We start from the raw sequence: 25385 nt of genomic DNA, 5'->3' as shown, positions 1-25385 counted from the left end.
ATTAGAAAACTGTCTCTCATGGAAAAAGCTATTCAAAACAGGTATTCTAGCAATTTGCCTTTTCCTGATTAGCACATAATTTGTTTACAGTTCTCAGGCACTTCCTATTTTTGTTACTTTTTTAATAATCATATTTCATTTTGACCAAGTGAAACATTTGTGAAAATGTTTTGAATTTATGATGATGAACAGCTACATATGGCAATTTACCCTGTATCATTTTGCCACAAAATGTGTCTTAGCTTGGTTTCTAATAATAAAAAAGTACATTTACGTTTCATTTCTAAATCATAAGATATTAATTATAAACAGGTGGGGCAATCCTCTGTAGTTTAATTGATGGGAAAGTCCATTTCTGGAAGACAGAGTGATTCATACAAGGATACACTAATTAAATTGGGGTAAATATGATATTTTAAAAAATTTAGACTTACTAGCAACATGTTCTGCTTACTCATCTTGGTATTTTTCACTTAATAATTTTCTATATGTTATTACAGACATCTCAATAGTGAGCATGCGCTGGATGATAGAAGTACAGCCCAATGTAGAGTACAGATGCAAGTTGTACAACAGTTAGAGTTGCAGGTAAAAATATTTTATTTATATTATATTAATTTATACTAGAGGAGTGATTTTCTCTTTGACCTATTCTAATTTGAAAAAAAGCTTTCAGAATTTATTAATGCTATTGCAGAAATTGTAGTTTGGCTTCCTATTTGCTGTAACTTTAAAAAGAAATTAAAGCTTGAGTGCATTACATTTTTTGTAATTATCAGCATACGTTGAATATGTCTTACATTTACAGTTTGGATTGGTGATAAATGCGTGGTACACAGAATGGGTGGGAAACAACCCATGTTAGTTTTTAAATCTTGACCAAGATTAGGTTGTAAATGACTTTACTCACTGACCTAGAACATTATTTTAAATATATACTTTATTATTATAATTTAAAACCCTGATTTATGTCAGTACCCAATCTATTTACATGTAATCAGCTTCTAATGGGTTTATTAAAGGAATAAAATTAGAATCTATAAAAGACTGCGATTGTTGTATTATTACAACCTATCAATTTGGGGAATTTAAAAAGACACTCACACCCAGTCTGAATATGCCTAAGTTTTTTTGTGGCCTGACATTCTTTGTGTGAAAGAAGTAGGCAAAAGGACAGCCAAAGCCGAGAAATTAAAATAATGTTGTATGTTAGAGAGCTACCATTCCTCAAAAAAAATGTGGCCTATTTTGTATGCAAGATGACACTGCAGAGATATATGGAAAGCCGAGGGCTAAGTGCAGAAGATAATTACATTTGAAATTTTACTGAGTTAGTCATTTAGAGCTTCAAATAGTTTTAGAGAAAAATCATCTTCAACTTTTTGTTGTTACTTTTCCTGATAATTATAATTTATATTTTACATCATAACTTTACTTGCTGTTATTTACTGTTACTTAAAAATACATTTTTTCTTCCTATCTCAAGATTTTGGTTCCATAGCCTATATTTTACTTCATGTAAAATTGTTGCCATGTCATCTCTATGATATATTTTCTCCATTCCTGCCCCCAACACTTCATTCCAAATAAAATAATATTCAAAATACTATTTCAATGCAATCAATGAAGACTTCTAGAAATTTTCAAGAAAAGCTAATTTAATTCAAGCTTGAGGGAAAGCAAATTTCATTCAAGGCTATAAATGCACAAGTGCAGGAGCTGTAATTTCTGTTCACTCCTTCCAACAGTTAAAAAGAAATGAAAACAATATTTTTCTGTTCTACGCATTCTAATCCAGGTTTCATTCATTTCATTCAAGAAGTGTAAGGACTGAATTGGAGGCCAGGTAGATGGGTTTAAAAGAAATAAAAAAAAATTGTCCCTGTCCATTTTTTAAAATATATGAATTATTCTTTCGTGAATTATATTTGAGTTTCCAACTGTCAATCAATATCTGTCAGTAAAGATGGTTTTGTGCTATTTTTTGTTCTGCCCTGTGACAATTTTATCAATCAGCTCTGTAAGGCAACAATGTAGGGTTTCAAGAAAACATGGGCAGGAAATGCAGTAAAGTCCATAAACTGTCTTTCCTGTTAGCAAATCTAGTTTTCCAAAAAGCTGAAGGAAAAAGAAAGATGACATCCTTGACTATGGGGATATTTAACTTGGATTCAGCTTTGAATCAGGGCTGTTATTCTACAGATTGCTAAAGATCTTAATAACATTGATCATTTCCATAGACAGGGTATTTCCATAGGCTAAGACTACCTACATACCAGTTTGGCACCATTGCTGGGGTAAAAATCTTTTTTTCCTAATGTGATGTACATTAACACAATTAAAAACAGTCAAGGTTTATTTTCCAGGTATAATCAGGCCAGAGCCAAAAGTAGGCTGACTTGCAGCTGTTTCTTAGCAAAAGACATTTGCGTTAGCTCCCTGCCAAATTTCTGCAAGATTTCTTCCAACATCTACATGGCTAGTAAACAGTGGGATTCAGGGACTTAATATTACTAGTCCAGGACCCTATCAAAGGGTCAAAAAGACCCTGGTCTAAAAGGTGTCCGTGGATCCGGAATGAAACATCTGAAAATTCATTATCAACACCAGTATGCAGAACAGTGTTGAGGAACAGGCTAGAACTCTTTTTCATGATAGTGACTTGGTTCAAATGTAAATATTCATCCAGTCAACCATTACATGTGAAGCTTTTTGGGGGGCAGGAGAGGGAAGGTTTTTTGGAAGGAGGAAGATTTTTTTTGTGTTTCCTCATTGGTTAAAAAACTTATCTCATTCCGCTTTCTAACCCCTAAAGTTCAAGTCTTATAACACTGCTACTTTCAAAATTGATAGCCAACTGCCAAGCACCCAAAATGATGTGATTGTGTGATTGTGTGGATGCTTCAACAGCCTCAACTTTGAGAACCAGTTACAGGTCTCCACATTTAGTGCCATTGTAATTTCAAATGGTCATTAACTGAGGACTACCTGCATGTTGAGTTTATTAGCAGAACAGATAGTGCATATGCCCTTGGGATAAGATGGTTTGAGTATTTTCCTCTAGAAAGTCAGCCTTTGTAATGGTTCTGGGTTTGTTTGTTTGTTTTGCGCTCGTGTTGGAAGCACCATCCTTTCCTGGTTGAAAGGATTTGCCAGTGACATCATTTGCCGTTGCCCAGGGAGTACCCAGTTGGGGGCTCCTTTCATGTCCCCAGAAAGAGTTGGAACAAAGGATGGAAGCTCAGCCCCGTCCCATGGCAGAAATTGAGTCTCGAATGTGACCTTGCTGCTAGTCAAGCCAGCATCCTAACCATGCAAGCCACAATGCACCTCAAACGATTCTGTTATTCTTGTTATTAATATGCTGAATTGCTCGGGATACTTTTGTATCTTCATTCATACTAAGTCCAGCATGTTTTGTATTCCAGTTAGATAGCAGAAGAAGTAAAGGAAGATGATGGCACTATAAGAGAATTGATAACTCTTTTTCCAGAACAATGAATCTGCTGTCCAACACTGATTTATAATAATGGGTAATAATTTATAGTTGGACAAGATATAAAACTTAAACAGTTTTCTGATCATATCAAGTAGGAATTTGAAAATTCTAGATCCATTTCAGCTTGGATTTTGCTTCTTTTCAGAAGAACTGGGCATAAAAAAAATTCACATTTTGCCTTTATCTTTTCTCTCAGTTTCACTGAGAAAAAAAAGGTCTTCATTTCAGTCAGGCAGGAAGGAATAACTTTCACACTGGAGAAATCTTTCAGGCCTGTAATTTTGTCAGCAGTTTGCAGTATCATAGTGAAAAATGTTTGGGTCAACCACTTCAAACAAGTAGATAGATATGTAGAGCAATTGTTACTTTGCAATGTTACCTGTAAATCAGTAGGCTTCCAAGAAATAAATAGCCCTGTTCTCCTTCGTGTGATACCTCAGACAACTGTAGCAAAATCTCACGTACCTGTGAATGAATGCATTATAATCATTCATTCATATATATATATATATATGTGTGTGTGTGTGTGTGTGTGTGTGTTTTCTGAGGTTCTCGCGGGTATTTATATGTAGATCTTTGGTTGTTCGGGTTTTCTCCCGCGTAAGATTCGAAGTATATAGGCAACGTTTCGATGAAGTCTCATTCATCATCTTCAGGCTTTTGTCTCCGGCTCTGTGCTTCTCAGAGTAATGGAGATTGCGAGCTGCTTCCTCCTTTTAACTGCCAGTGGGGTGGGACTTGATTGGGTGGGGGCTTGGCTGTGTTCTGATTGGGTGGGGTGTGTTCTCATTGGTAGGGGTTTGGCTGTGTTATGATTGGTTGGGGGTTAGCCGTGTTCTGATTGGTTGGAGGCGTGTTCTGTTCAGGTGGGGGCTTGGTTGTGCTCAGGTTAGTCTTAGTTGCTGGGGGATTTGAGCTGGAGAGTTGTGATCTTGCTGTTTGGCTTCTAGTTCGTGGTCCTGCTGCATCTTCATAGTGGGTGTCGGTTTGCTTCATGTATGGCTCAGAGGGGTTTGAAGTGGGTAGTGATGCAGCTGCAGTGCAGTTTCTGGTCCATGGTCGTTTCTCATTTTCTGAATGGGTGGGAGTCTGTTTTCTACATGGAAGTGTGGTGGTGGCATCTTGTGTGGCTCTCATGGGTGTGGGTCCGGTGTCCTTTTTCATGTTAGGTACTCGTCTGTTCATGAGGGCGGGTTTCCAAATGGCTGGAAGGCGGGAGGTGTCATCTCGTTTGTTCATGCTGTGTGGGCGTTTTTCTATCTCTATGGCTTCTCTGATTATTCTGCTGTTGAAGTGTTCGGTTTTGGCGATAGTTCTGGTATTTTTAAAATCAATTTCAAAGTGCTTTACATTTTTACAATCTTACAGGTTTTAAAGTGGTAGTTCATATACCTAAACCCTTTACAAAAACATAAAAATTACTTCATGACTCAACACCACACACAAAGCCACAGGACATGAAATTGATTTTAAAAATACCAGAACTATCGCCAAAACCGAACACTTCAACAGCAGAATAATCAGAGAAGCCATAGAGATAGAAAAACGCCCACACAGCATGAACAAACGAGATGACACCTCCCGCCTTCCAGCCATTTGGAAACCCGCCCTCATGAACAGACGAGTACCTAACATGAAAAAGGACACCGGACCCACACCCATGAGAGCCACACAAGATGCCACCACCACACTTCCATGTAGAAAACAGACTCCCACCCATTCAGAAAATGAGAAACGACCATGGACCAGAAACTGCACTGCAGCTGCATCACTACCCACTTCAAACCCCTCTGAGCCATACATGAAGCAAACCGACACCCACTATGAAGATGCAGCAGGACCACGAACTAGAAGCCAAACAGCAAGATCACAACTCTCCAGCTCAAATCCCCCAGCAACTAAGACTAACCTGAGCACAACCAAGCCCCCACACGCCTCCAACCAATCAGAACACGGCTAACCCCCCAACCAATCATAACACAGCCAAACCCCCTACCAATGAGAACACACCCCCACCCAATCAGAACACAGCCCAAGCCCCCACCCAATCAAGTCCCACCCCACTGGCAGTTAAAAGGAGGAAGCAGCTGCAATCTCCATTACTCTGAGAAGCACAGAGCCGGAGACAAAAGCCTGAAGATGATGAATGAGACTTCATCGAAACGTTGCCTATATACTTCGAATCTTACGCGGGAGAAAACCCGAACAACCAAAGATCTATATATATATATATATATATATATACACACACACACACACACACACACACACACACAAACACACACACACAGAGGGAGAGAGAGAAACAGACATTAGCATTTCATGATGGATTTTTGACCTTCTGATTAATTTCCTGAATTATTCAATATGGCAAGAATTAGAAACTTGGTGATATTGTTGACTGAGTATTACTGATTACTCCCATCTTTGCACAGAGACTTTGGAAAATTTAGAATTCTTCAGAAATCTAAAGGTGCTTTTCCAAAAGGCAACTAGACTTTCTTGATTTTTCCCCCTTGAAAACATTTCACTTCTCATCCAAGAAGCTAAATGGTAGGGAATGTAAGGGTTCTTCAGAAACACATTATTTTCTCTCTCTCTCCCTAGGGACAGTGAAATAATACTTTTTAAATAGTGTTGAGTCATGAAGTAATTTTTATGTTTTTGTAAAGGGTTTAGGCATATGAACTACCACTTTAAAACCTGTAAGATTGTAAAAATGTAAAGCACTTTGAAAGACCTCTCCAAAAAAAAAAAGAACTTCATATTTCAACTTCTTTTTTTATTTATTTATTGAGGCTGCTACATTGCTCCAATACATTAGGGTTTGAATCATATGGATATATGTCTGCCTGGATGTTTCATCAACAGAGTGAAAAGGCTGGTGTGGGAGAGAATTTTATCAGTGGCTGGAGCAATATTTGTATTTTATATACCCATGCAAGTTGGCTTATAAGTTACAATTCAGTTTTAATATGTGTATCATCCAATCTGTAGTAAAAGACAAAAAATTTGTCTTTATATAATAACAAAAAATATGCTTGGCCAGGTTGTATCCTGTTGGCTGTTCAAGCAAATGTGAAAAAGAAAGCTTGTTGATTTTTCTTCTCCAAAGTGAAATCTATTCTGTAAGAGAACAAACATTTACCTTCTGTAGATGGTTACTTTTCTCCTTCCCTAAAGGTGACAATATCCATTTAACGTTTTACATGTCAGCCTCACCTATCTAATAGAGGGAATATAATTCAAGTTTTTTATAAAAAAACACGTATGGAGTGGGATGTTATAGAAAAAGAGGAGAGGACAACCTTTAAAGCCAACAAACCTTGGTTCTGAATCTCTTAGCATTGAGGTTGGTTAGTAAATGCAGTTCCTTCATTTTCTCCCTCATTGCTTCAGCAACCGCTCCTGGAGCCTGAAGGACTAGACCTGCTTCAGTCAAGAGCTCCAATGCGTTTTTTTGCAAAAAGCTGATACTCAGCACCAAAGGTTTTGCTTTGCTTTTAAAGAAGTGCCTGAGAGGGATGAGGGCTCCTCATAATATTTTCAAATCACAGGAAAGTAATGCTATGTACTTTTTCTGTCATTTGCTGGCTACAATGCCAGGGTTTAAATAGAGAAGAGCCGTTTATGATTATGTTCACAAAAGTCATGTTTACATTTCTCTTTCCTGTTCAGCTTGCAAAAGACAAGGACCGCCTGCAAGCAATGATGACACACCTGCATGTGAAATCGACTGAACCAAAAGTTACCCCTCAGCCTGTAAGTATCTGCATGGACTACATACGTAAAGCTTTGCCTCTGCTGATTTTTTCGTTCTGAGAGGGCACCACAAATACAGACCATTTCTAAATAACAATATTAGTATATCAGTTATTACTAGAAAGATTACTGTCTTAATCGTTTACGAACACAACATAAGTAACCTTGCTGCATCTTAAAAATAAAGAGATTTATTATAAAGTTACCTTTTTTGCACAAGAGCACACATTTATTCAGGGAAATAAATTCACTACAATATTTGCAAACTAGGCCCTGTCATCATTTGGCTGACATATCGGTCCTATTGCTTGTTTTATGACAGAGGACTTTTCTTAGCCTTTATTGCTTCACTTAGCGTTCAGGATTTAATTCCTAAGAAAACTGAAAAAATAATATGTCTTTTCCAGGAAGTAATTGTTCTGTATCTGTAATATCTATTTTATATTTTTCTCCTTCAACTATACCCAAACAGGTTGCTGTAATTCTTAACTCTTCCATTTGAATCTCTCTTTTTTTGTCAGATAGAAAGATAGATGCCTGTTTATATGCTATTTTACAATCGGCATGACAATAAAATTGATAAACCAATTTGCTGTTATGGTTCATCACTACTTGCTGATGAATGTGTTTTATACAAACTGTAGATCATCAGCACTAAATTTTCATACAACAAGTAAAATCAAATTAGGCCATTTACCTACACATAGTTAAGAAACTGAGTCGCAAATCAATCCTTCAGCTTAAAATACTCACATGAAGCAATTAGGAATTTCAGAGTATTATCAGGAGAGGAATAAACTTTAAAAACCTCATATTTAAAAGGTTGCGGGGGGCATAAGCTTTTAGGATAAGCAAGTCTGATTTTGATATGTAAATTAAATTTTAACTTAAGATAGAGCATTTTATTCAAATCCCTGATCCCTTTCACTGTCTTAGTAAATCTATGTGCAGATTTTTCTGCCGAGCATTTTTGAGTGGCAAAAAACCCCAGTGTTCTTGTTTTTGAAATATAAGGCAGAGCTAAGAAAACCTTCATTTTGTGTAATCCTGTCTTCCAAAATCTTGAACTCCCATGAAAGCGTGGGCCATATGAAATAAGTTTTTTATTTTCTGTCCTTGGATGTATACTCACATCTGACCCTGTATTCTCTAAAAAATAATCCAGTTGTATCAAGAAGCAGATAGAACCTAGAAGAGGGTAAATTATTTCAAAAAGTACTTTGAATAACAAGTGAAGTAAAGCTGCTTGAACTGTATCTTCACAAACATTTGTGGCAATTACTTTGAGGATATCACTTGTTCTCACACAGAAAATACTTTAGTTCAGAGGTGTCAAACTGGTAGCCCACAGGCCGGATGTTTCACGCATAGGCCATGCCCACCCCAGATCTGTGAATGGGAGAAATGCCATGATACATCACGTGATGGCAACATGACACCTCGGGTTTGACACCGGTGCATTAGCTGATTAGCTGTCAGCAAATAATATATGTATGTGTAGACAACCTGGGAAAAGCTCTTAAAGTTTCATACCAGGCCTTTAGGAGGATGTGGTTACTTGTTTGGTGCTCCACACATAGCTAGAACTGTTCTACCAATGATTCGCAGAGCTCTGGATTACCTCCGTCACAGTTCTCTAACAACGCCATCTGGACCATATAAAACATGATCTTTCAAATAAATTCAACAGCTGCAAGATGATGTACAGGCAGTCCTTGACTTATGATCACAATTGAGCCCCAAATTTCCATTGCTAAGCAAGACAGTTGTTAAGTGAGTGAATCACTTAAGTTGTTAAATGAGTAGTAGTAGTGAATCTGGCTTCCCGATTCACTTTGCTTGTCAGAAGATCACAAAAGGGGATCGCATGATGCCAGGACACTGCAGCAATCATAAACACTTGCCAGTTGTCAAGTGTCTCAGTTTTGATCACATGACTATGGAGGATACTACAATGGTTGTAAGTGTGAAAAACAATGATAAGGCACTTTTTACGTGCTGTAACTTCAAACAGTCATGAAACAAAAGGTTGTAAGTCAAGGACTATCTGTATTTCAGAAGGTGAATGGTGGATAATTATTATCCCTCCCTCTTATTCCCCAGAAAATCCTACAAAAGGAAGTTAGACCAACCAACATGGGCAAATGTCAGTTGCAGGATGAAAATATCTGAAGGGCCAACATTTCCCCCTTTGAGTACAAGAGCAATATGGCTATGACCGTTTAATCAGTTTCCAAGTGCTCACTACTTAAAATTCAGGACTAATAAATAGTAGCAATAACAGAGATACCAGAGTGAAAACTGCTGCACAACCCAATAAGTGGACCAGCAGAGAAAGGAAGTAAAATTGACCAAAGGAAAGGGAGTGCAGGATGCAGTGTCTTCATCAGTATTAAAAATGTTTTACATTCTAGAAAATTATAGCTTTGATGGAGCCTCCCACTAAATTTATTTTTAACTGTTCTATTGAAAATTCTGCACTACTAGTCAACATTATCTCTCAGTAGCTCTGCACAGTGTTTCTCTATTAAAAGAAATAGGCATGAATATTTTTGACTGAAAAATTAATAGCTTTTGAATTCGTACACAGCAGGTTTCTTTTCCAAAGCAGTCCAATATCACTGCACAGCACTTGTATAACCATTTATTTAGAGGCTAAGTCAAACCTTTGACAGCTAGGGCAGTGTTACAAGCCAACATAAAGAACTCCAAGATGTAAACCAACAATAGGCAGTCTGTGTGAGGTTTGCCATTGTCAAATACATAGATTGTTTGGATTAGTTTATGTAAATGTACTGTTGTATTACCCTTTGGAAAAAAAGATCACATTTGTGTATGAAAAGTGGTTTCGTTCATAGGCAGCATTATAAATCCTTATCCTTTAACGTACACATTAGAAGTAAAAATTGGCACCTGACAGGACTATATTGTGTGACACTCTGTTATTGGATTGAAACAGCCTTCTTTTCATTTATTGAATATAGGAAATTTTATTACAGATATCAGATAAATCAGAAATTATTAAAATATGTATAGGTGAAGGATTTGAAAATTAATTACAAAATGTAGAAATATAGTATTCTTCGTATATGCTATCCTTGCTGGGATAGGAGAAGAATAAAATCACAGAGCCAAGATTTGGCCTTTATACATTCAGCAGCATATAATTCTGGCTAGAAGTGAGTCAGTGACCAAAACCACAGCATTCAATCCACTTTACACCCCATAATTAACGTTCTGTTGTCCTCCTAACCAGATGTAAGGTATAAATTAATTGTAATATTTTGTGGCTTTTTTAAAGAATTGGAATTTAAAATTCTGGTTCTTTTTAAAAAAATGCAAATAGAATAATTGACTTAGTCATTTTTGATCAGGGTAAGTTGTTGACAAAATTTTGAAAGGTAACAGTGCCTACCTTAAAATGATCGTAGTAATCTCAAAAGCAGGTACAATTTGGGGGGCCAATGATTTTCTTTGTCAAATATGATTTGGTTATCATAGATATTTCTTGGAGAATCAAATGTAGGGGTGCATGAAGCAAACTGAAACATTTTGAGTTGATTGTTCCACTGAAATTCAATATCTTGGGAGTTCAGTGTTCAGTTAGAACAGAGATCTCCAAACTTGGCAACTTTAACACTTGTGGATTTCAAATTCCAACATTCCCCAGCCAGCATGGAATTCTGGGAGTTGAAATTCACAAGCCTTAAAGTTGCCACGTTTGGGAGACCCCTGAGTTAGAACAACTAAAGTTGGCACATTTTGAATGCTCTGTTGCTGGGAAGTAATTAATGCAAGCTGATTTAGTTTGTTGTTGTGAATAGCCCCAATTATTCCCATGAAGAATGTTATATATGCTGCTGCTATGGTGCTGAATGGTCATGGCTTTGTAGGAAGATGCTCTTTCTGGGTTTTTCCCACTCAGTCTAGTTTACCTAGTATCTAGTATTACACAATATAATTAGAAAACTAGTACTGTGCAGTGGTATTTTTTATTGTCATGGATGCTCTCATTAGATTTATCAGAAATGCAAGTATTTATATTGTAACACAATAATGCAGTAATCCCATTATTTTCAAGCATTCCTGGTGATGAGATGGTAGAGGAGAATTAAGGTGCCAGGTGCTATTACATGGCACTGTGCAGCCACAGATTGCTTCTCACAAAGAAAGAAGGAATGCATTCCTCTTTCTTTGGTGGGTTTTTTTTCTTTTTTTTTTTGCATACCTGGCAGTGCATCCATCTTTCTAGAGCTGACATAACTGTTGGCTATTTTTTATATATTTTCCTTTACCCTAACCACAGCAATTAGAATTGTTTTGAAATCCTGTTTTTAGCAACTGTAAAAACAAAGCATTAAAAATAGCCTTTTAACTGTGAGGTAATGACTGAGCATTTTAGCTGCTGTAGCTGTACTTTATAGTTTGAAAAATAATGATATGTAGTAATGGGGGGAGATTTGTAAATGCAACACCACAAAAGCTGTTTTTATATACTGTTTTTCATTAAGCCCCACTCTTCAACTTGGGTTTCCTTTAGTATCTCTGCCAATAACAACACCTGCTAAGTGATCATTGCCTGCCAAATCTTGTGTTGCATGTAGTTATATATATTTTCTAAAGATGTGTACATAAAATGTTTGTGGGTGAAATCTAACCGTCCTGATACCCATCCACTTTCAGGGTCTCGCTGAGAGTAGTGCCATTCCATTCACCATTCCCAACACCCAACACAGCAACCGTTTGAGCCCCAAGAAAAACGATGAGCACCCATGTCAGAGAAATCCTTGGCCTTAAGTCAAGTCCTGTATACGTCTTTCAAACATAGACCAATGGAAACTACTTTAAAAGCAAAGCAAAAAAGTTCATCTATGTGTGTGTGTGTATATATATATATATATGTGTGTGTGTGTGTGTGTGTGTGTGTGTGAATGTATTTGTAGCATGTTTCCCATTCCATAGGAATTTGAGAAGCAGTAGGGAGGGGTGAAGCTTCTTCCTTCATCTTATCGTTAATGTAAATAAAATATTTCTTTTATCATGTTTTCTTTTCCAAATTATTTTAGTTTTCCAAATACTTGGGTGGCCAAGGAGGGAATGACTACTTCAGGTTGCATTACTGCAGGCTTAAAGGGACAACCAAATACGAATTTGGAGAAAAGGAAGTATGTCTATTATGGATAGCTTTACTCATGTACTGTAAAACAAAAATATTATATATGTATGCATGTGTAGGGGTGCGAGAGAGCCCAAATATAACCATGTACAATCATGAGCACATTTCTCATACCTTATTGTTAAAGCCCTTCGATAGTCAAAATTGCAGTTCTATAGATGGTGTCCTAAATACGTACACATACACACAAAAAGAAACTAAATTATATTTCTGTTTATGCTTTTGTCAGTATAGAATTTGTTCCTAGCAGAACACAAAGACCACTAATTTTTGGTGGTTGGGAAGATGATTACTTGTTCATTCCTATATTGTTGTCTATATCCTTATACAGTCTGAAAATTACAGCTCTTCTTGTAATAATTAAAGATATCATAAGAACATAAGGCCACTAGGAGTAGAGTTTGACTCAAAAATTCACTTTTATTAGCTCTAACAACATGGTAGTTGATCAAAATATATTGCAATCAGGTGAACTCTTATTTTTATGACAAAAATCTTTATCAACTACTTCTCAAATCCAAGCAATGTGTCAGGATTGTTCTTAAGTAGAAATTGATGTGGCATATCAATCAAGAAAATAAACTCCCGTCATTCTTAACCATTTGTGATCTTTGCCCCACAAAACTGTCTTTACTTCACTCAAGGCCTTTTTCATAGTTGAAGTTTAAACAATGAATCCTGAATACATTATAATGAATATTAGCAGTTAATGATTGCAACAGAACTGTGTCTGACATAGCTGTGCTCCTGTTCATAACTGCTATCTGTAGTTGAGGCCACGTGAAAACGCTAAGAGGCTCTCCTTTCAGAAAAGCTCGAAAAAGCAAAAACTTTCCTTAGTAAGTAACAAGTCATGGTTTTCTTAACTTGTTCCTTCTGCCAATCTAGCAGTTACCTCTGATAAAGCACAAAGCTCTCTAGGTTTCTCCTCTCGCTGTTTTCCTCTCCAACCCCTTCGTTCTCTGACGGCAGTCAGGTTTAATTTGGGAAGTCGACTCTTTTAGCAAATTAGCAATTAGAAAAATGTTGTGGGAATATGTATATGTGTCATTAGTTTTGCTGCAAATTAATAGCAAGAGCAGAGGTCAGGCAGAAATTTTCCACTTGACTGCAGTTCCTCTGTCAAGATTTGGCACTTTGCTTTGGAACGGCCACAGATGCTGAAAGGCACAGCCTTCCTCTAGGAACTGTCTTTTAATGAGTTTACCTCGTAGCCATTATTACAAATATTACGGCCTCTCCCTTACCCTTGAAATAAAAGTACTGTTTCTACAAAATATTCCAGTGACATCTTACCCCGTTGCTCATTGACGGTGGGGTCACTGGGATGTAGTGTTTAATCATTAGATCACCTCCATAAGCATCTCCTAATTAGAGTCCTTACAATACAATTTTATCTGGTAATTAGCCAAGATTGGCTGCTTCCTCTTTAGCTTATTAGTGGCAGCCTAGCAGTGGGTGTGAATCGCAGTGTCATTTGTCGAGCCTGTTCAAGGCGGTGCCCCCCATCCCCTTGCTCTTCTTCACTTTTGTGTTTATTTCTAGTTGTATTACCTACCCTGACTGCCTCAAGAAATTTAACTCAATTCAAATTATTTAACTGGAGAACATTGACCTTTGGGCCTTCCACCCCCCCTCCTCCCCCAGCTTCCTAGTAGAAACAGATTAAATGTTTAAGCTTTTAAACAGCAAAAACAGAATTGAACTTGTTTGAAATTGAGTGGTTTGAACAGTAATGAGGAAACAGTATCCGTGTGCTTTCCAGCAGGAGAGCCAATCTTCTGTGTTTGTGCAGTGCAAGAACACTGGAAATTGATTCAGATTTGCTCATGCTGTTTAAGAGCAGAGATAAAATAGAGGAGATTCAATTTCTCAGGGAGACTTTGCATTGTTGTTATCCCCCGTGCTTTTTATCATATGTGATGGAGGGATGGATGCCAGAAGGGTGTAACAAATGCAACCATCCATTTCCCCCAAATAAAAGAACATAGGGTAGCCTGTCTGCTCTTTCCCTTTTGCATAAGTTAGCATCTGAGGGCAGTTACCTGCTTGGGAGAATGCAGTCATAGGTCACTTTGTGTCATTCATTGCATTACTGTTTTGAAAGCAGAATCCTCATTCCATGGGAACCTTTGAGAAGCCTAAGATTAAAAAAAAGTTTCAGACCAATGTGCCCTCAGTGCACTTCAGTATGATGTTGTCATTTGGCATCTTGCATGTAGAAAACCATCTTGCAAATCAAAACAATCTTTTTAAAAAATTGACAAATTAATGGTACCCCTTTGTCTGCATCTTCTTACCAAGTTGTGTGAGGATTAGATTTCTTTCTCAACGCTTCCTGTGCTGTTTACATTCCAGAAATACACAGACATTCAGATAAATGCTATTTGCTAATCATCATCATCATCCTCTGGCGATATCTGTAACACCATCAAACATCCAGATTTGCCTATCACAGGTCCTTTGTCTACTCGATAGGTAGACAAAAATGCCAAACCCAGTCCGAACATCCGGCTGACTGTGTGAGGAATAATAGTAATAATAAATAGCCTGAAGAGAAAAAGAGCTGGGGAGGAAGGCCATTGCAGTCAATATCTTCTACCCCTAATTCCCCTATCTTTGCTGCTTTTGCTAATGAAATGCTGTTCTTTGGTGTATGCACAAATGAAGGAACAGTTCATCAAAAGGAAGTACAAATAAGAAAATGAATGAAGAGATATACTCCTAAATTCTGCTTGCCAATTCTAAATATCCCAAGTGTCTGGGTAAGGGCAGATATCTTGCCTGTCTCCCATTGATGGAAGAGCTTTCCCAGGCGCCTCTTGAATTCTGATAGTAGCTATATTGATCACAGAATAGGATTGTCTGCTGACATCGGCCAAACAGTGAACTCTGAGCTCACATGGAGTAACAGTTCTTTTCTATTGTCTATCCACCAGAAGTTTCCCATTTCTGTCAATCCATCATAATAATTTTCTTTTAAAAAGCATTGAGAGCTTGGACCTGTCTGTTTTTTCATATCTGCACCCAAAATTTGCATTACTTGAGTTAAAATATAGATGCATGATTCAGTTAGGCATTTTTTTCCTGACAGTTGATTTGTCTTGACGATTACCTACCATAAAAGAATCTTTTTTTCTCTTTTATGTGAACATTTGTAGGTTTTATACATTCATTTATTTCATTTAGTTTTTCCTCTAACCCAGCCCTCTTCAAGTATTCAAATTAAAGTGCAAACAAAAAAACTTCATTATTTATAAGATACTTAGGTATCTCTAACAGAAGAACATATGTGAGAGGCATTATTGATTGTATGCCTTAAATTAACAGAAAGAAAATAAGAAATCCAGTGGTCAAAACTTTTTTTCAACAAGTCGATTATCATGAAAATGTATTAACACTATGGATTGAAACAAAAAGAATATTTTACATTTTAAAGGTGTAATTCATAACAATAACAATAATTCCTCAAGATATTAGAAAAAGAGTTGCTGTCTTTTCCTAGGACACTTTGTATACTTTCATAAGAAAATTATCTTAAAATAATGGAGCTAATTTCCCTTAAGGAACCAAAGAAAGGATCGGTGACACCAATATAAAATCTTAAATCCTCAATGTGAAAGGCAATTATCTGTGATTATCAGTATATGAGAAGTCTGGGTGTATAGAAATAAAACATTCTTTTAATTTGGAATACTTTAAAGTACTTTAGGCAATCTTTTGTGTTAACTGCCTGAAAGAAAAATCTGCTATTTTCCCCAGATTTCCAATATAATCCTATAACTTAATTGCTTAGAAGAAAAACTCACTGATTTCAGTGGGACGGTCTTGTAAGTTAAATATATGCCTACAGTCTTCATTATATTCTTAAGGGTCAGAACTGTTTGGGCATCAATATACATGTTTTTTCTTGGTTGTGTCTACTGTAAAAGACAAGTAGAGATGTATGTGAAGAGGATATGTCTTGTCTAGCTTCAACTTTGATCATTCTAAAGAAACAGCCAATTTGACTGGTACTATTTGTTATGCCTGGCTGAGAAACACTTTATTTCCTTAAATTCTTTCTGAGGCCAGAGAATCATTAGTTTCATACTGACCCCAAAATGCCAGTCTTTTTAAAGAACTAATGTCCAATGAAAGATATTTGTGATTACAGTATAGTCTCAGATTGCCAGAATCATAGATAATATTACAGATCAATTGTGTACTCAGGATAAAATAGTTTGTTTTAAAGGATTAATCTCTTATAGTGTGGAAAGTAAATATTTGTTCAATTTATTTCTAGGGCTTTTTTCCTCACTTAATGAAACCTGCACTGTTTGGGGGTTAGCTCATCTATGCTATTCTCCACTTGCTACTTCATAGCCTCACTTTAAAGCTATTTTTGTTGCCCGCTCATTCATATAGCTATATAACTGTAAAAATAAGGCTTCATCAGGTTATCTACCTATATAGTGTTCAAAAATTGAAGCACCTGCCTAGATAACCTCAATAAACATATAAAGTACATCTATATTAGAATGCTTTTACTGCAGGGCCCGAGTAGATAGAGAACAAAGTTATGAAGGCATTTATTTATCAATGTATTGCATGCTTCTTACTGGTTTGATTTATATCCTGTAACTGATTTATATTATATCCTGCAAGTGTCTTTTCATAGTCGAGGATGGTCTTGTAACTTTCTCCCCAGTCCTACTCTAACACCTTCATGACTACGGTACACTTTCCATTGAGTATGAGAATCAAAATATACTCAGTCCGTCCTTATGTCTTAAAAAAGATGTCAGTGCATGAAAAACAATGGGGGCAATGTATTTGTTAATCCAGGAAATTGTTTTCTTTTTCTGTTTTAATAGTTGAATCTTGTCTCTAATGTCACGCTTTCCAAGACTGCATCAGAGGCTTCTCCACAGAGTTTACCTCATACTCCCACCACCCCGACAGCACCCATCACTCCTGTTACCCAGGGACCTTCTGTCATCACTACTACCAGCATGCACAACGTTGGGCCCATCCGAAGGCGGTACTCTGATAAATACAATGTGCCCATCTCCTCAGGTAACTTGAAGGCCAGCTAGAAAATAAAGAGTTTGGTCCTTCCCATCCAAAGAAAGTGATGAGTCATGGCTAACCGGAGCCCTCTTTGCCTTCATTTAGCAGATATTGCGCAGAATCAAGAATTCTACAAGAATGCAGAAGTCAGGCCGCCCTTTACATATGCCTCTTTAATTAGGCAGGTAAGTGATACTATCCCTGAAAACTGGCTTAAATCCAGGATTGTACATATATATGTGATGCTATAGGCAAGAAGAGATGATTAGCTAATATAGGCATGCTGACACTTTTGCTATATGGGGGTTTTTTCCCTCCCCACAACCGCAATACATATACCATAATTGCTTTTGATTAAGTATTACAATACGATGTGATTATTAGGAAATTCATTTCACACAACACTGAAAATGAGCCTGTTTAAAGATGGCAAGTCAATTATCACAAGCTATAGTAATCTCTGATCCCTAGAATTAATCTGAGCTCAAAATAATTACTAAGCTTTAATCAGCTAGTGAAATGTTTTGCATTTCTCTTTGATTCTGCTCTATGAATGACTAATAAATTAATATTTCCGTAAGGAAACAGAAATAAAACTCAAAACAATTAGATAATTCCATTTTCAGTTCTGCCATTGAGCTATTAAGTACAACCACTAATCTTCCATCGTCGTACAAGTGTTTATTTTTCTCTGACTTCCATGTTGTTTTATTTATTCAGACAAATGTGCAAGAATATTTTCTGATCATGGTTGCATTTTAATTGCTTGACAGGCAATTCTTGAATCTCCAGAAAAGCAGCTAACACTAAATGAAATCTACAACTGGTTCACACGTATGTTTGCCTACTTCCGACGCAATGCAGCAACGTGGAAGGTATGTTGTATTCCCTTGTATGATTCTTGCTTTACAATTTAGTGTTCTAGAATAGAAGGTGCCAAAACATATCTAATTATTTATAAAAGATTTTAGTCTTCTAAATATAGATCAGCTGTTGTGATATACATAGGGTGCCTCTTATCTGCCCAAACATTTTATTATTTGGCAGGAAAGAAATATATGCCTTTGAAATGCCCCAATTTGAATACCTATTATTAGTGGGTTTTTTCCTGCATGTTCTGATTGAACAACTAGTCCATCTCTATAGTTGCTCCTAGTAGTGAAATATTTCAGCTGCTAAGATACAAAAAGAAAGGATGATTAATCAGTTGGTGGGTTTGTGATTTACACTAAAATATTCTATACATTAAGTCCTTTTGCAAAGATTGGTAGAAAATTAGCTTTATAGCCTGCCAACTGAACACCTGCCTTAAGTTAATATGCAAACTTCCCAAAAATATTTGCTGGTTTATTATGAAACACAATACAGATTAATTGGGCACAGCAGTAAAGTCACAAGCCAATAAAAATATTAAAGCTAGTGATTTAATAAATACCTCTGGTGCTTTAAATTTCAGTTGTTTGGCTCCATTTATTTAATGTCTGAGTGTGTTTAAATTCTCATAAAATATTCCTTTCTTTTAAATCTGGCTACAATCCAGAACGACACACCTGGCACCTGAATATTTTTGCACTTTCCTTCCAATATATATTTTCTTCCTAAATCTCAAAATGCTGTTTATTCCCCCCGCCTCCAACCTTAAATTTCAAATGTCCTTGGGGAAATTGATAGAATAGTGTTTAAAGAGGTAAGCATCCATTGGTGCATAGTTACTAGTTTCTTGTGGTTCAAAAAGTTTTACTTCTTTTTTTTTAAAAAAAAGTTGTTGCCAAAAGTCCAAATTATGAACTTGGAAAAGGGAAGAAGAAGAAAAAACTTAAGTGACAAATTAAAGTAGAAAATTAGGTCCTATTCTGAAATTAAAAATTTGCAGGGAGGAAGGAAGGAAGGAAGTTAAATTTATGTAATCTAACAATTAGTGTTGGCACTAGATTCATTTGGTGAATATTGTTTTAAGATACTTTTTTTTCTATTCTGGAGGAAAACTATCTAAAATAGAAAAAAATGTTATATACTTTAACATAGTTATACTTTCAACAATGTTATATAAGAAAGCTTGATTTTGTTTACATCCAGAGGAATTCTCAAATGATTATTACTTTCAAAGCTTAGCCCTTTATTATAAATACGTGTGTGTATATGAAGATGACTACTATTTTAGATTAGTGAAATAGCTGAATGAAAATAGAATGTTTCAGTATCCCTGATGATGGGGCTAAAGATCAAAGGAGAATAATAGTCGTTATGCTGCTTAGTTCCAAATCTGATCTAATTGGAAATAATTGCTACTCAAAGCCAAAACGTAATATAAATCTTTGGCAGAGACAGATATTTCTGAACTCAGCTGCCCAAGGCCTAGTATCCTTAGATTTTGACATAGTATAAGATCCATGGAAACAGTGTTATCCAGGAATACTTTTGTCCTTTAATAGCTGAGGATGGTCTAAAGATTTGGCATGCAATTACTGTGAGTGTAAGTCAGGTCTTCTAGAACACAGCTCAGATCATACAAAGTTTGGATGGACAAAATTGAAATTTAGAGCAAATAAGTATAAGCTCTCACTGATTTCATCTTGCAGAACTGACAGGCAAGTTATTAGGCAGTTGAATATAATTTTATTTGAGGGTGAATTGCATTCATGTTATATTGTTTTCTTTTTTCATACATAATATAGGTATATTCTCTTGCCGATTATGACATCTCCCCCCCACTCCACGTACACACATACACAGCCTTGCAATTCTGCCTTCCTGGCTATGTTCCTTCTATACATTGAGAGCTATTCAAAAAAGCATTTAGAGAAGAAAGAAATCTTCTTTTTCATTATCAACAAAAGCATTGAAAGAAAGGATTGTGAAAGTCTGTATGGTTTTGTTCCTACAGACAGTTATGGAATTACAATATAAATGTAATCCCTTACTTTATTATGAATCTGAAAATGCAGTTGATCCAATTCTATGCCCTATTCTTCCCCATCTTCCATGTGCTGCTTTGGACTCAGCACTCCTTCTGTTCACACGCGCAGACAAACTACCCTGTTAGCAGGTTTCTCCTGAGTGAAGAACAGTAGTCAGAGAGGAATGCCGTTGCCCATTCTTAAAAACATATTTTTAAAAGTGAAAGAATCAAACTGTCAGAATGCTTACTTATGTGGATTAGATGGCGTAGGAATCAAGGAGCAGATTTTATCTCATTGAAGATTTGAATGTTCACGTGTCATGAGCAGAAGTTGCTATCAAGCTTCATGGTTCCTCACCAGTTTCTACTTACATAATGACAGGATTCTCTGGTGATTTATTAATGTTCTGCCAAAAAATAGATGCAACCTTGCATTTGTTCGAGAACATGGATTGTCTGTATAGCCTCTTTTGAGGAAGCAGATGTGCTACAAGAGTGAGAAAATTAGTTATGCTGTAGAACTGCAATATGAAATGATTTCGAATCCCCGCCCCTTGTGGCTCAGATCTCCCTCTACTGTTTTAATTAATATGATAAATGTGTTTTGCCTAACCTTGGCTTCCACAGTGAATGTAGACAGTCATGATTAGAAGGCCTTTCACTATGTAGACATGAATTTGTGAATAAGGGACTTAGCCCTTTAGGTTATTTAAACATCTATCCATATGTTTCCCTGGCATTATGCCTGTAAAATAGCCTCCCCATTGACTATTGGTAGATGTGAGTTAACAACCTATATATTCTTTGCTTGGTTTTTTTTTTCTAATGGGTATCAGTTGTGAATGATTGTGTACCTTTAGGTAGAATTTGTTAGAAAACTGTTCCTAATAAGTTTAGACATATCCAGGGTTGTTTAAATTTCCAGGATAAGATTATTCTGAAAATTGATAAATCCGATGCTAGAGGTGAAAAGAATAAGACATGTAATATGGTAGAAATAAAGTTCGGTATTTATACTATAATGGAGGACTTTACAGGTCTCCATATGAATTCAGCCTAAGACTAAATTGTGGACTGGCCAGAGTTCCTGGGACCTGGGTGGTGTGCAAATTTAATAAATAATTTTAAAAGTCGATTAAGATTTAATTAAACTGACAACTAAATATGACAAGCTTCATAATTCTGATAATAATAGTAATGCTTGAACCACAAATGATGAATATTACAGGATATTAAAATCATCCCTTACATAGTTCTAACTCTAATAATGAGGAACAGAAGTGGTAAGGAACAAAACTTTGGTTGGATACATTTCCAAAATGGATTGCCATGATATTAATATATAAAATTACTTCACATTTCTTAACTTTCCAGGCCATTAAAATACAATAAGAACAATCAAGTTTTGGTTTTCATGAACTTTCTTTTGCAAATCTTTCAAGTTATAACTATATTGTCCGGTGTGGAGGGTGGGATGAGGGAAAGGGGGACTTGCCGGCTGACAATGCTAAGATTCTTTTTCTCATGGAAAGTTTTTTTTTCCCAATGTTTTCTCTCTTATACTTGCTGCAGAATGCAGTGCGTCATAATCTTAGCCTTCACAAGTGTTTTGTGCGAGTAGAAAACGTTAAAGGGGCAGTATGGACAGTGGATGAAGTAGAGTTCCAAAAACGAAGGCCACAAAAGATCAGTGGGTATGTCCACCATGTTTGAACTTCTTAGCCTAGCTAGTTTTAATATAGAAGCTTTGGCTGCTAGATGGTGTTCTAGAACAACCCAGATGGTTTCGCCTCGGCCCAGTCGAGGTGAAGCAACAAGAGAGCATTTCATCACTACCATTTGTATGCCCAGCAGTCCCCTTTGCCCTTGCTTGCTTGGTGTTTGTTCTGCATCACGTGCTAGTAACTTGTAGGTGGCAATGCATATTAACCCTCACAATCCATTTGCTTAGGCTTATGGCATTTTATTTTCTTTTTGTTTTGTTCTGTTCTGTTTTTTCCTTTTCCCTGTATTTGATGTCTGTTCTGTTTCCCCGATCCCATGCCCCTTTGTTCCCCAATCATCTCGTTTGCCGCTGGTCTTATCCCAGGGTGCTATTCGCACCAATCTCTCCCTGCATAAGTGCTTTATCAGAGTAGAGGATGAGTTTGGGTCCTTTTGGACTGTTGATGATGAAGAGTTTAAACGTGGCCGTCATATTCAACGAGGCCGTCCTCGAAAATTCTGCCCCGATGAAAACTTTGGCGAGCTTGTTACACAGTAAGAGCTTTTACTTGCTTTGTGTCTGTATGTGTGTGTGCACTATTTTTTTCCCCAGTTTTTGTTTTTCTGTTGCTTTTGCTTTGCATGGTGTATTCATCTCATGTAGACTTGCATTTCACAAAATAGTGGCATTGCCTTTGCTGCAAAAATAATAATAATAATTTAAATGTCATGCTTGTACATGCATTGCATTGCTTCTCGAAAATGCCTAGGCTAACATTTTATAAAACGTTTATAAGTTATATTTGCTTCAGTGCAGGGATGCTGATAAATTCTTTGTTAGCTAATGTTGTAATAAACTATATGGTGTTAGGCTGGTTTTATATATAAAATTTGCAAGTCATTCTTGCTGTCCTATATTCTTTCAATGCTATATATGCATTGTGTATGTAATACTATATATCTAACTGTAGATAACTTTCAAATATTTGAAAACTCTGTTCAAAGATTTTATTTTTTTCATATTTTTCTGTTGACTGATTCAGAAGCACAATATGAGTGCCAGTATGGGATAGAGTGGCCCTTTTTTATATTTCACATGCAGGTTCTTTCTATTTTCTGCTCTTCTCTGAGGACTGGAATTCTTATTACTAAGTCTGAATTAAATTGTCATCAAATGGGGTCCAGTAACTAGCGAGTATTGCTTTTTTAAAACTTGAGTCAAACTTGCTCTGGGAAGAAAAGAGAGGATTTCCAGTAATAGGTTTTGAGGTTTATATTCTTAACTATTTTTTTATGCTCTACTTGAAAAAACTGGTTTACAGTCATGAACAAAAGACACATTAGAGCCATGAAACTCACTTTTAAAAAGACGTGCATAGGATTATGCATGTGTTAATTGCTGTTTTGAAATTGATATTAGTTTTGAAATTAAACGTTCATTTCCACTGGTTTGAATGAGTAGAACTTCCAGCATGTTAGAGCCCAACCCTTTCTCTTTTTATGACAATCAATATTTAGGTCCACATTTAAAATACACAGATGGTAGTTATTATTACATTAAACATTAGATCATCTTCTCAGTTTCTCAATGATCAGCCCTGTAGCTAAAGATTAGACCATAAATACATGAGAAAAGCAGGATTCTGAAAAAGCCGATGCTTTGGGGTACTTAACTTTTAGAAAAGGAGCAGCAAGTCCTAATGACTCTTATGGACATAGACAGTTAAGATGGGTGTTATGGGTTATTTATTTAGATACCATTTCATGGGACAAGAATCCTAATCATGTATCCTAGGACCCATCAGAACATTTACAAGAGTGAATTGGATCCCTAACCAGTTTCCTGCACGTCCACCACAGTTAAAGTTCCCCACTTGTTCTCTGAATGAGTCTCTACTATTTTTTGGCTCCCTGCTCTTCAATCATTCTCATCTAAGGATGGATAATTCTGTTGGATTTCCTGCAGTTTGCACAATGGGGTCATTCAATCATTCATACAACCCATAAAGCCATATTTCTTCCTCAGGGCATTGACTGAGCAATCATTGCTCAGGGGGAGCTTCCTTCCTTTTAGAATGTAAGCTTGTCTGGATCATAGCTTCCTTCCCATAAGAAACGAGTTGAGGCTGTTCAGATGCGAAAGGCTATTTTTCTTACAAACCATAAATGACTTTGAATTGTCCTTTCATTATAAGATGTGTAGGAAAATAATATGCCAGAAAGACTCCTGCCAATATTAAAGGGACTTGTCTTTGCCTGCTTTTCCTGTCTTCCCAGTCGCAAGAAATCTAAAGAACAGTTAAACAACCCACACACATTGTCTGGAGCAATATAACGCAGCTCTCTCCCTGGCCATAGAAAAAACTTTCCTTGGTTCTACTCCTGTGAACGAACACCTGCTGTTCAGAGAAATGTGAAGATACATAGGCCCTCTACTGCAGGAAATAACTCAAAAGACAACCTAAGGGCACTTAAAACATTTCATTATAAAAGGCTGATTGCCTTTTTATTGGTGAAGTTTACAAAAAAAAATCTGTTTTTCAGTCTTAAAAATTGGGGAGGAAACAATAGTATTTTTTATGATATTTGTGATGTAGGAAAGAAACTGATTTCCTGAAGTATAACAGTTGACTGCATTTAATTTGTCTGCTTTTTCTTTTCAAATATATTTTCCTTGCACAGAAACCCCTCACTTATTAAAAACATGCAGACCAGCCACACCTACTGCTCACCTCTCAATGCTGCTTTACAGGTAAGATTAATGAGTGTGGCAAATACACCACATAGGCATGTGTGCCTTCTGTATTCGTTTCAAAATATATTAGCCTTGCTCTAATTAGATATTAAATTTTAATTCCGTTAAACTTTTTTCTTAAGTGCATAAAGCATCATGGTCCCTGGAGGCAAACACATACCAGGCTGCTTCAGCATTAGCTGGATGCTTAGCATTTTGAATATTGTGGCAAAAAAATTAAAAGTTCACTTATTAATATTTATCAGCAGTATCATAATTTCCATCCTCTTATTTCAGAATTTCACTTGAGGCAAAAATACCACAAGTGTAATTACTCTAGCACAGCTATTAATGTGCTGAATGATAGGATAGGGTGTCACATGACCTTCTATTGTTCGTGGCTTTAAAGGGAAAGTAGATACCTCATGCACGCACACACACACACACACACACGCACATATTCCTTTTTTTTCTTCAAAGGGTCTTCTAGGTGTATGATTCTAAATTTTTAATTCTAAACTTGCTGTTATGCATGGGGAATGAAGAAAAGAGATTTCGG

At 36.5% G+C, this 25385-nt stretch overlaps 1 protein-coding gene across 40 annotated transcripts in view; it reads left to right on the top strand.

Moving 5' to 3' along the window:
- FOXP1 (forkhead box P1) overlaps positions 1–25385 on the top strand; it is a 639457-nt gene that overhangs the window by 595873 nt on the left and 18199 nt on the right. For 17 of the 40 annotated variants that reach the window (XM_087923662.1, XM_087923668.1, XM_026722339.2 and 14 more), the window contains 7 exons: positions 501–588; positions 7178–7261; positions 17294–17495; positions 17595–17674; positions 18263–18364; positions 21961–22082; positions 24775–24844. In XM_087923662.1, coding sequence (XP_087779788.1) covers positions 501–588; positions 7178–7261; positions 17294–17495; positions 17595–17674; positions 18263–18364; positions 21961–22082; positions 24775–24844 — 748 coding nt within the window. Of the gene's footprint in view, positions 1–500; positions 589–7177; positions 7262–12327; positions 12427–17293; positions 17496–17594; positions 17675–18262; positions 18365–21960; positions 22083–24774; positions 24845–25385 lie in introns of all 40 variants that reach the window. The other 23 variants (XM_026722283.2, XM_026722324.2, XM_026722314.2 and 20 more) reach the window with 3 other exon arrangements.

Source organism: Pseudonaja textilis, chromosome 2, assembly GCF_049901715.1.
Source record: "Pseudonaja textilis isolate UNSWEBS1 chromosome 2, rPseTex1.2, whole genome shotgun sequence".
NCBI classification, from domain to species: domain Eukaryota; kingdom Metazoa; phylum Chordata; class Lepidosauria; order Squamata; family Elapidae; genus Pseudonaja; species Pseudonaja textilis.
This window is presented reverse-complemented; position numbering and strand designations above follow the sequence as displayed.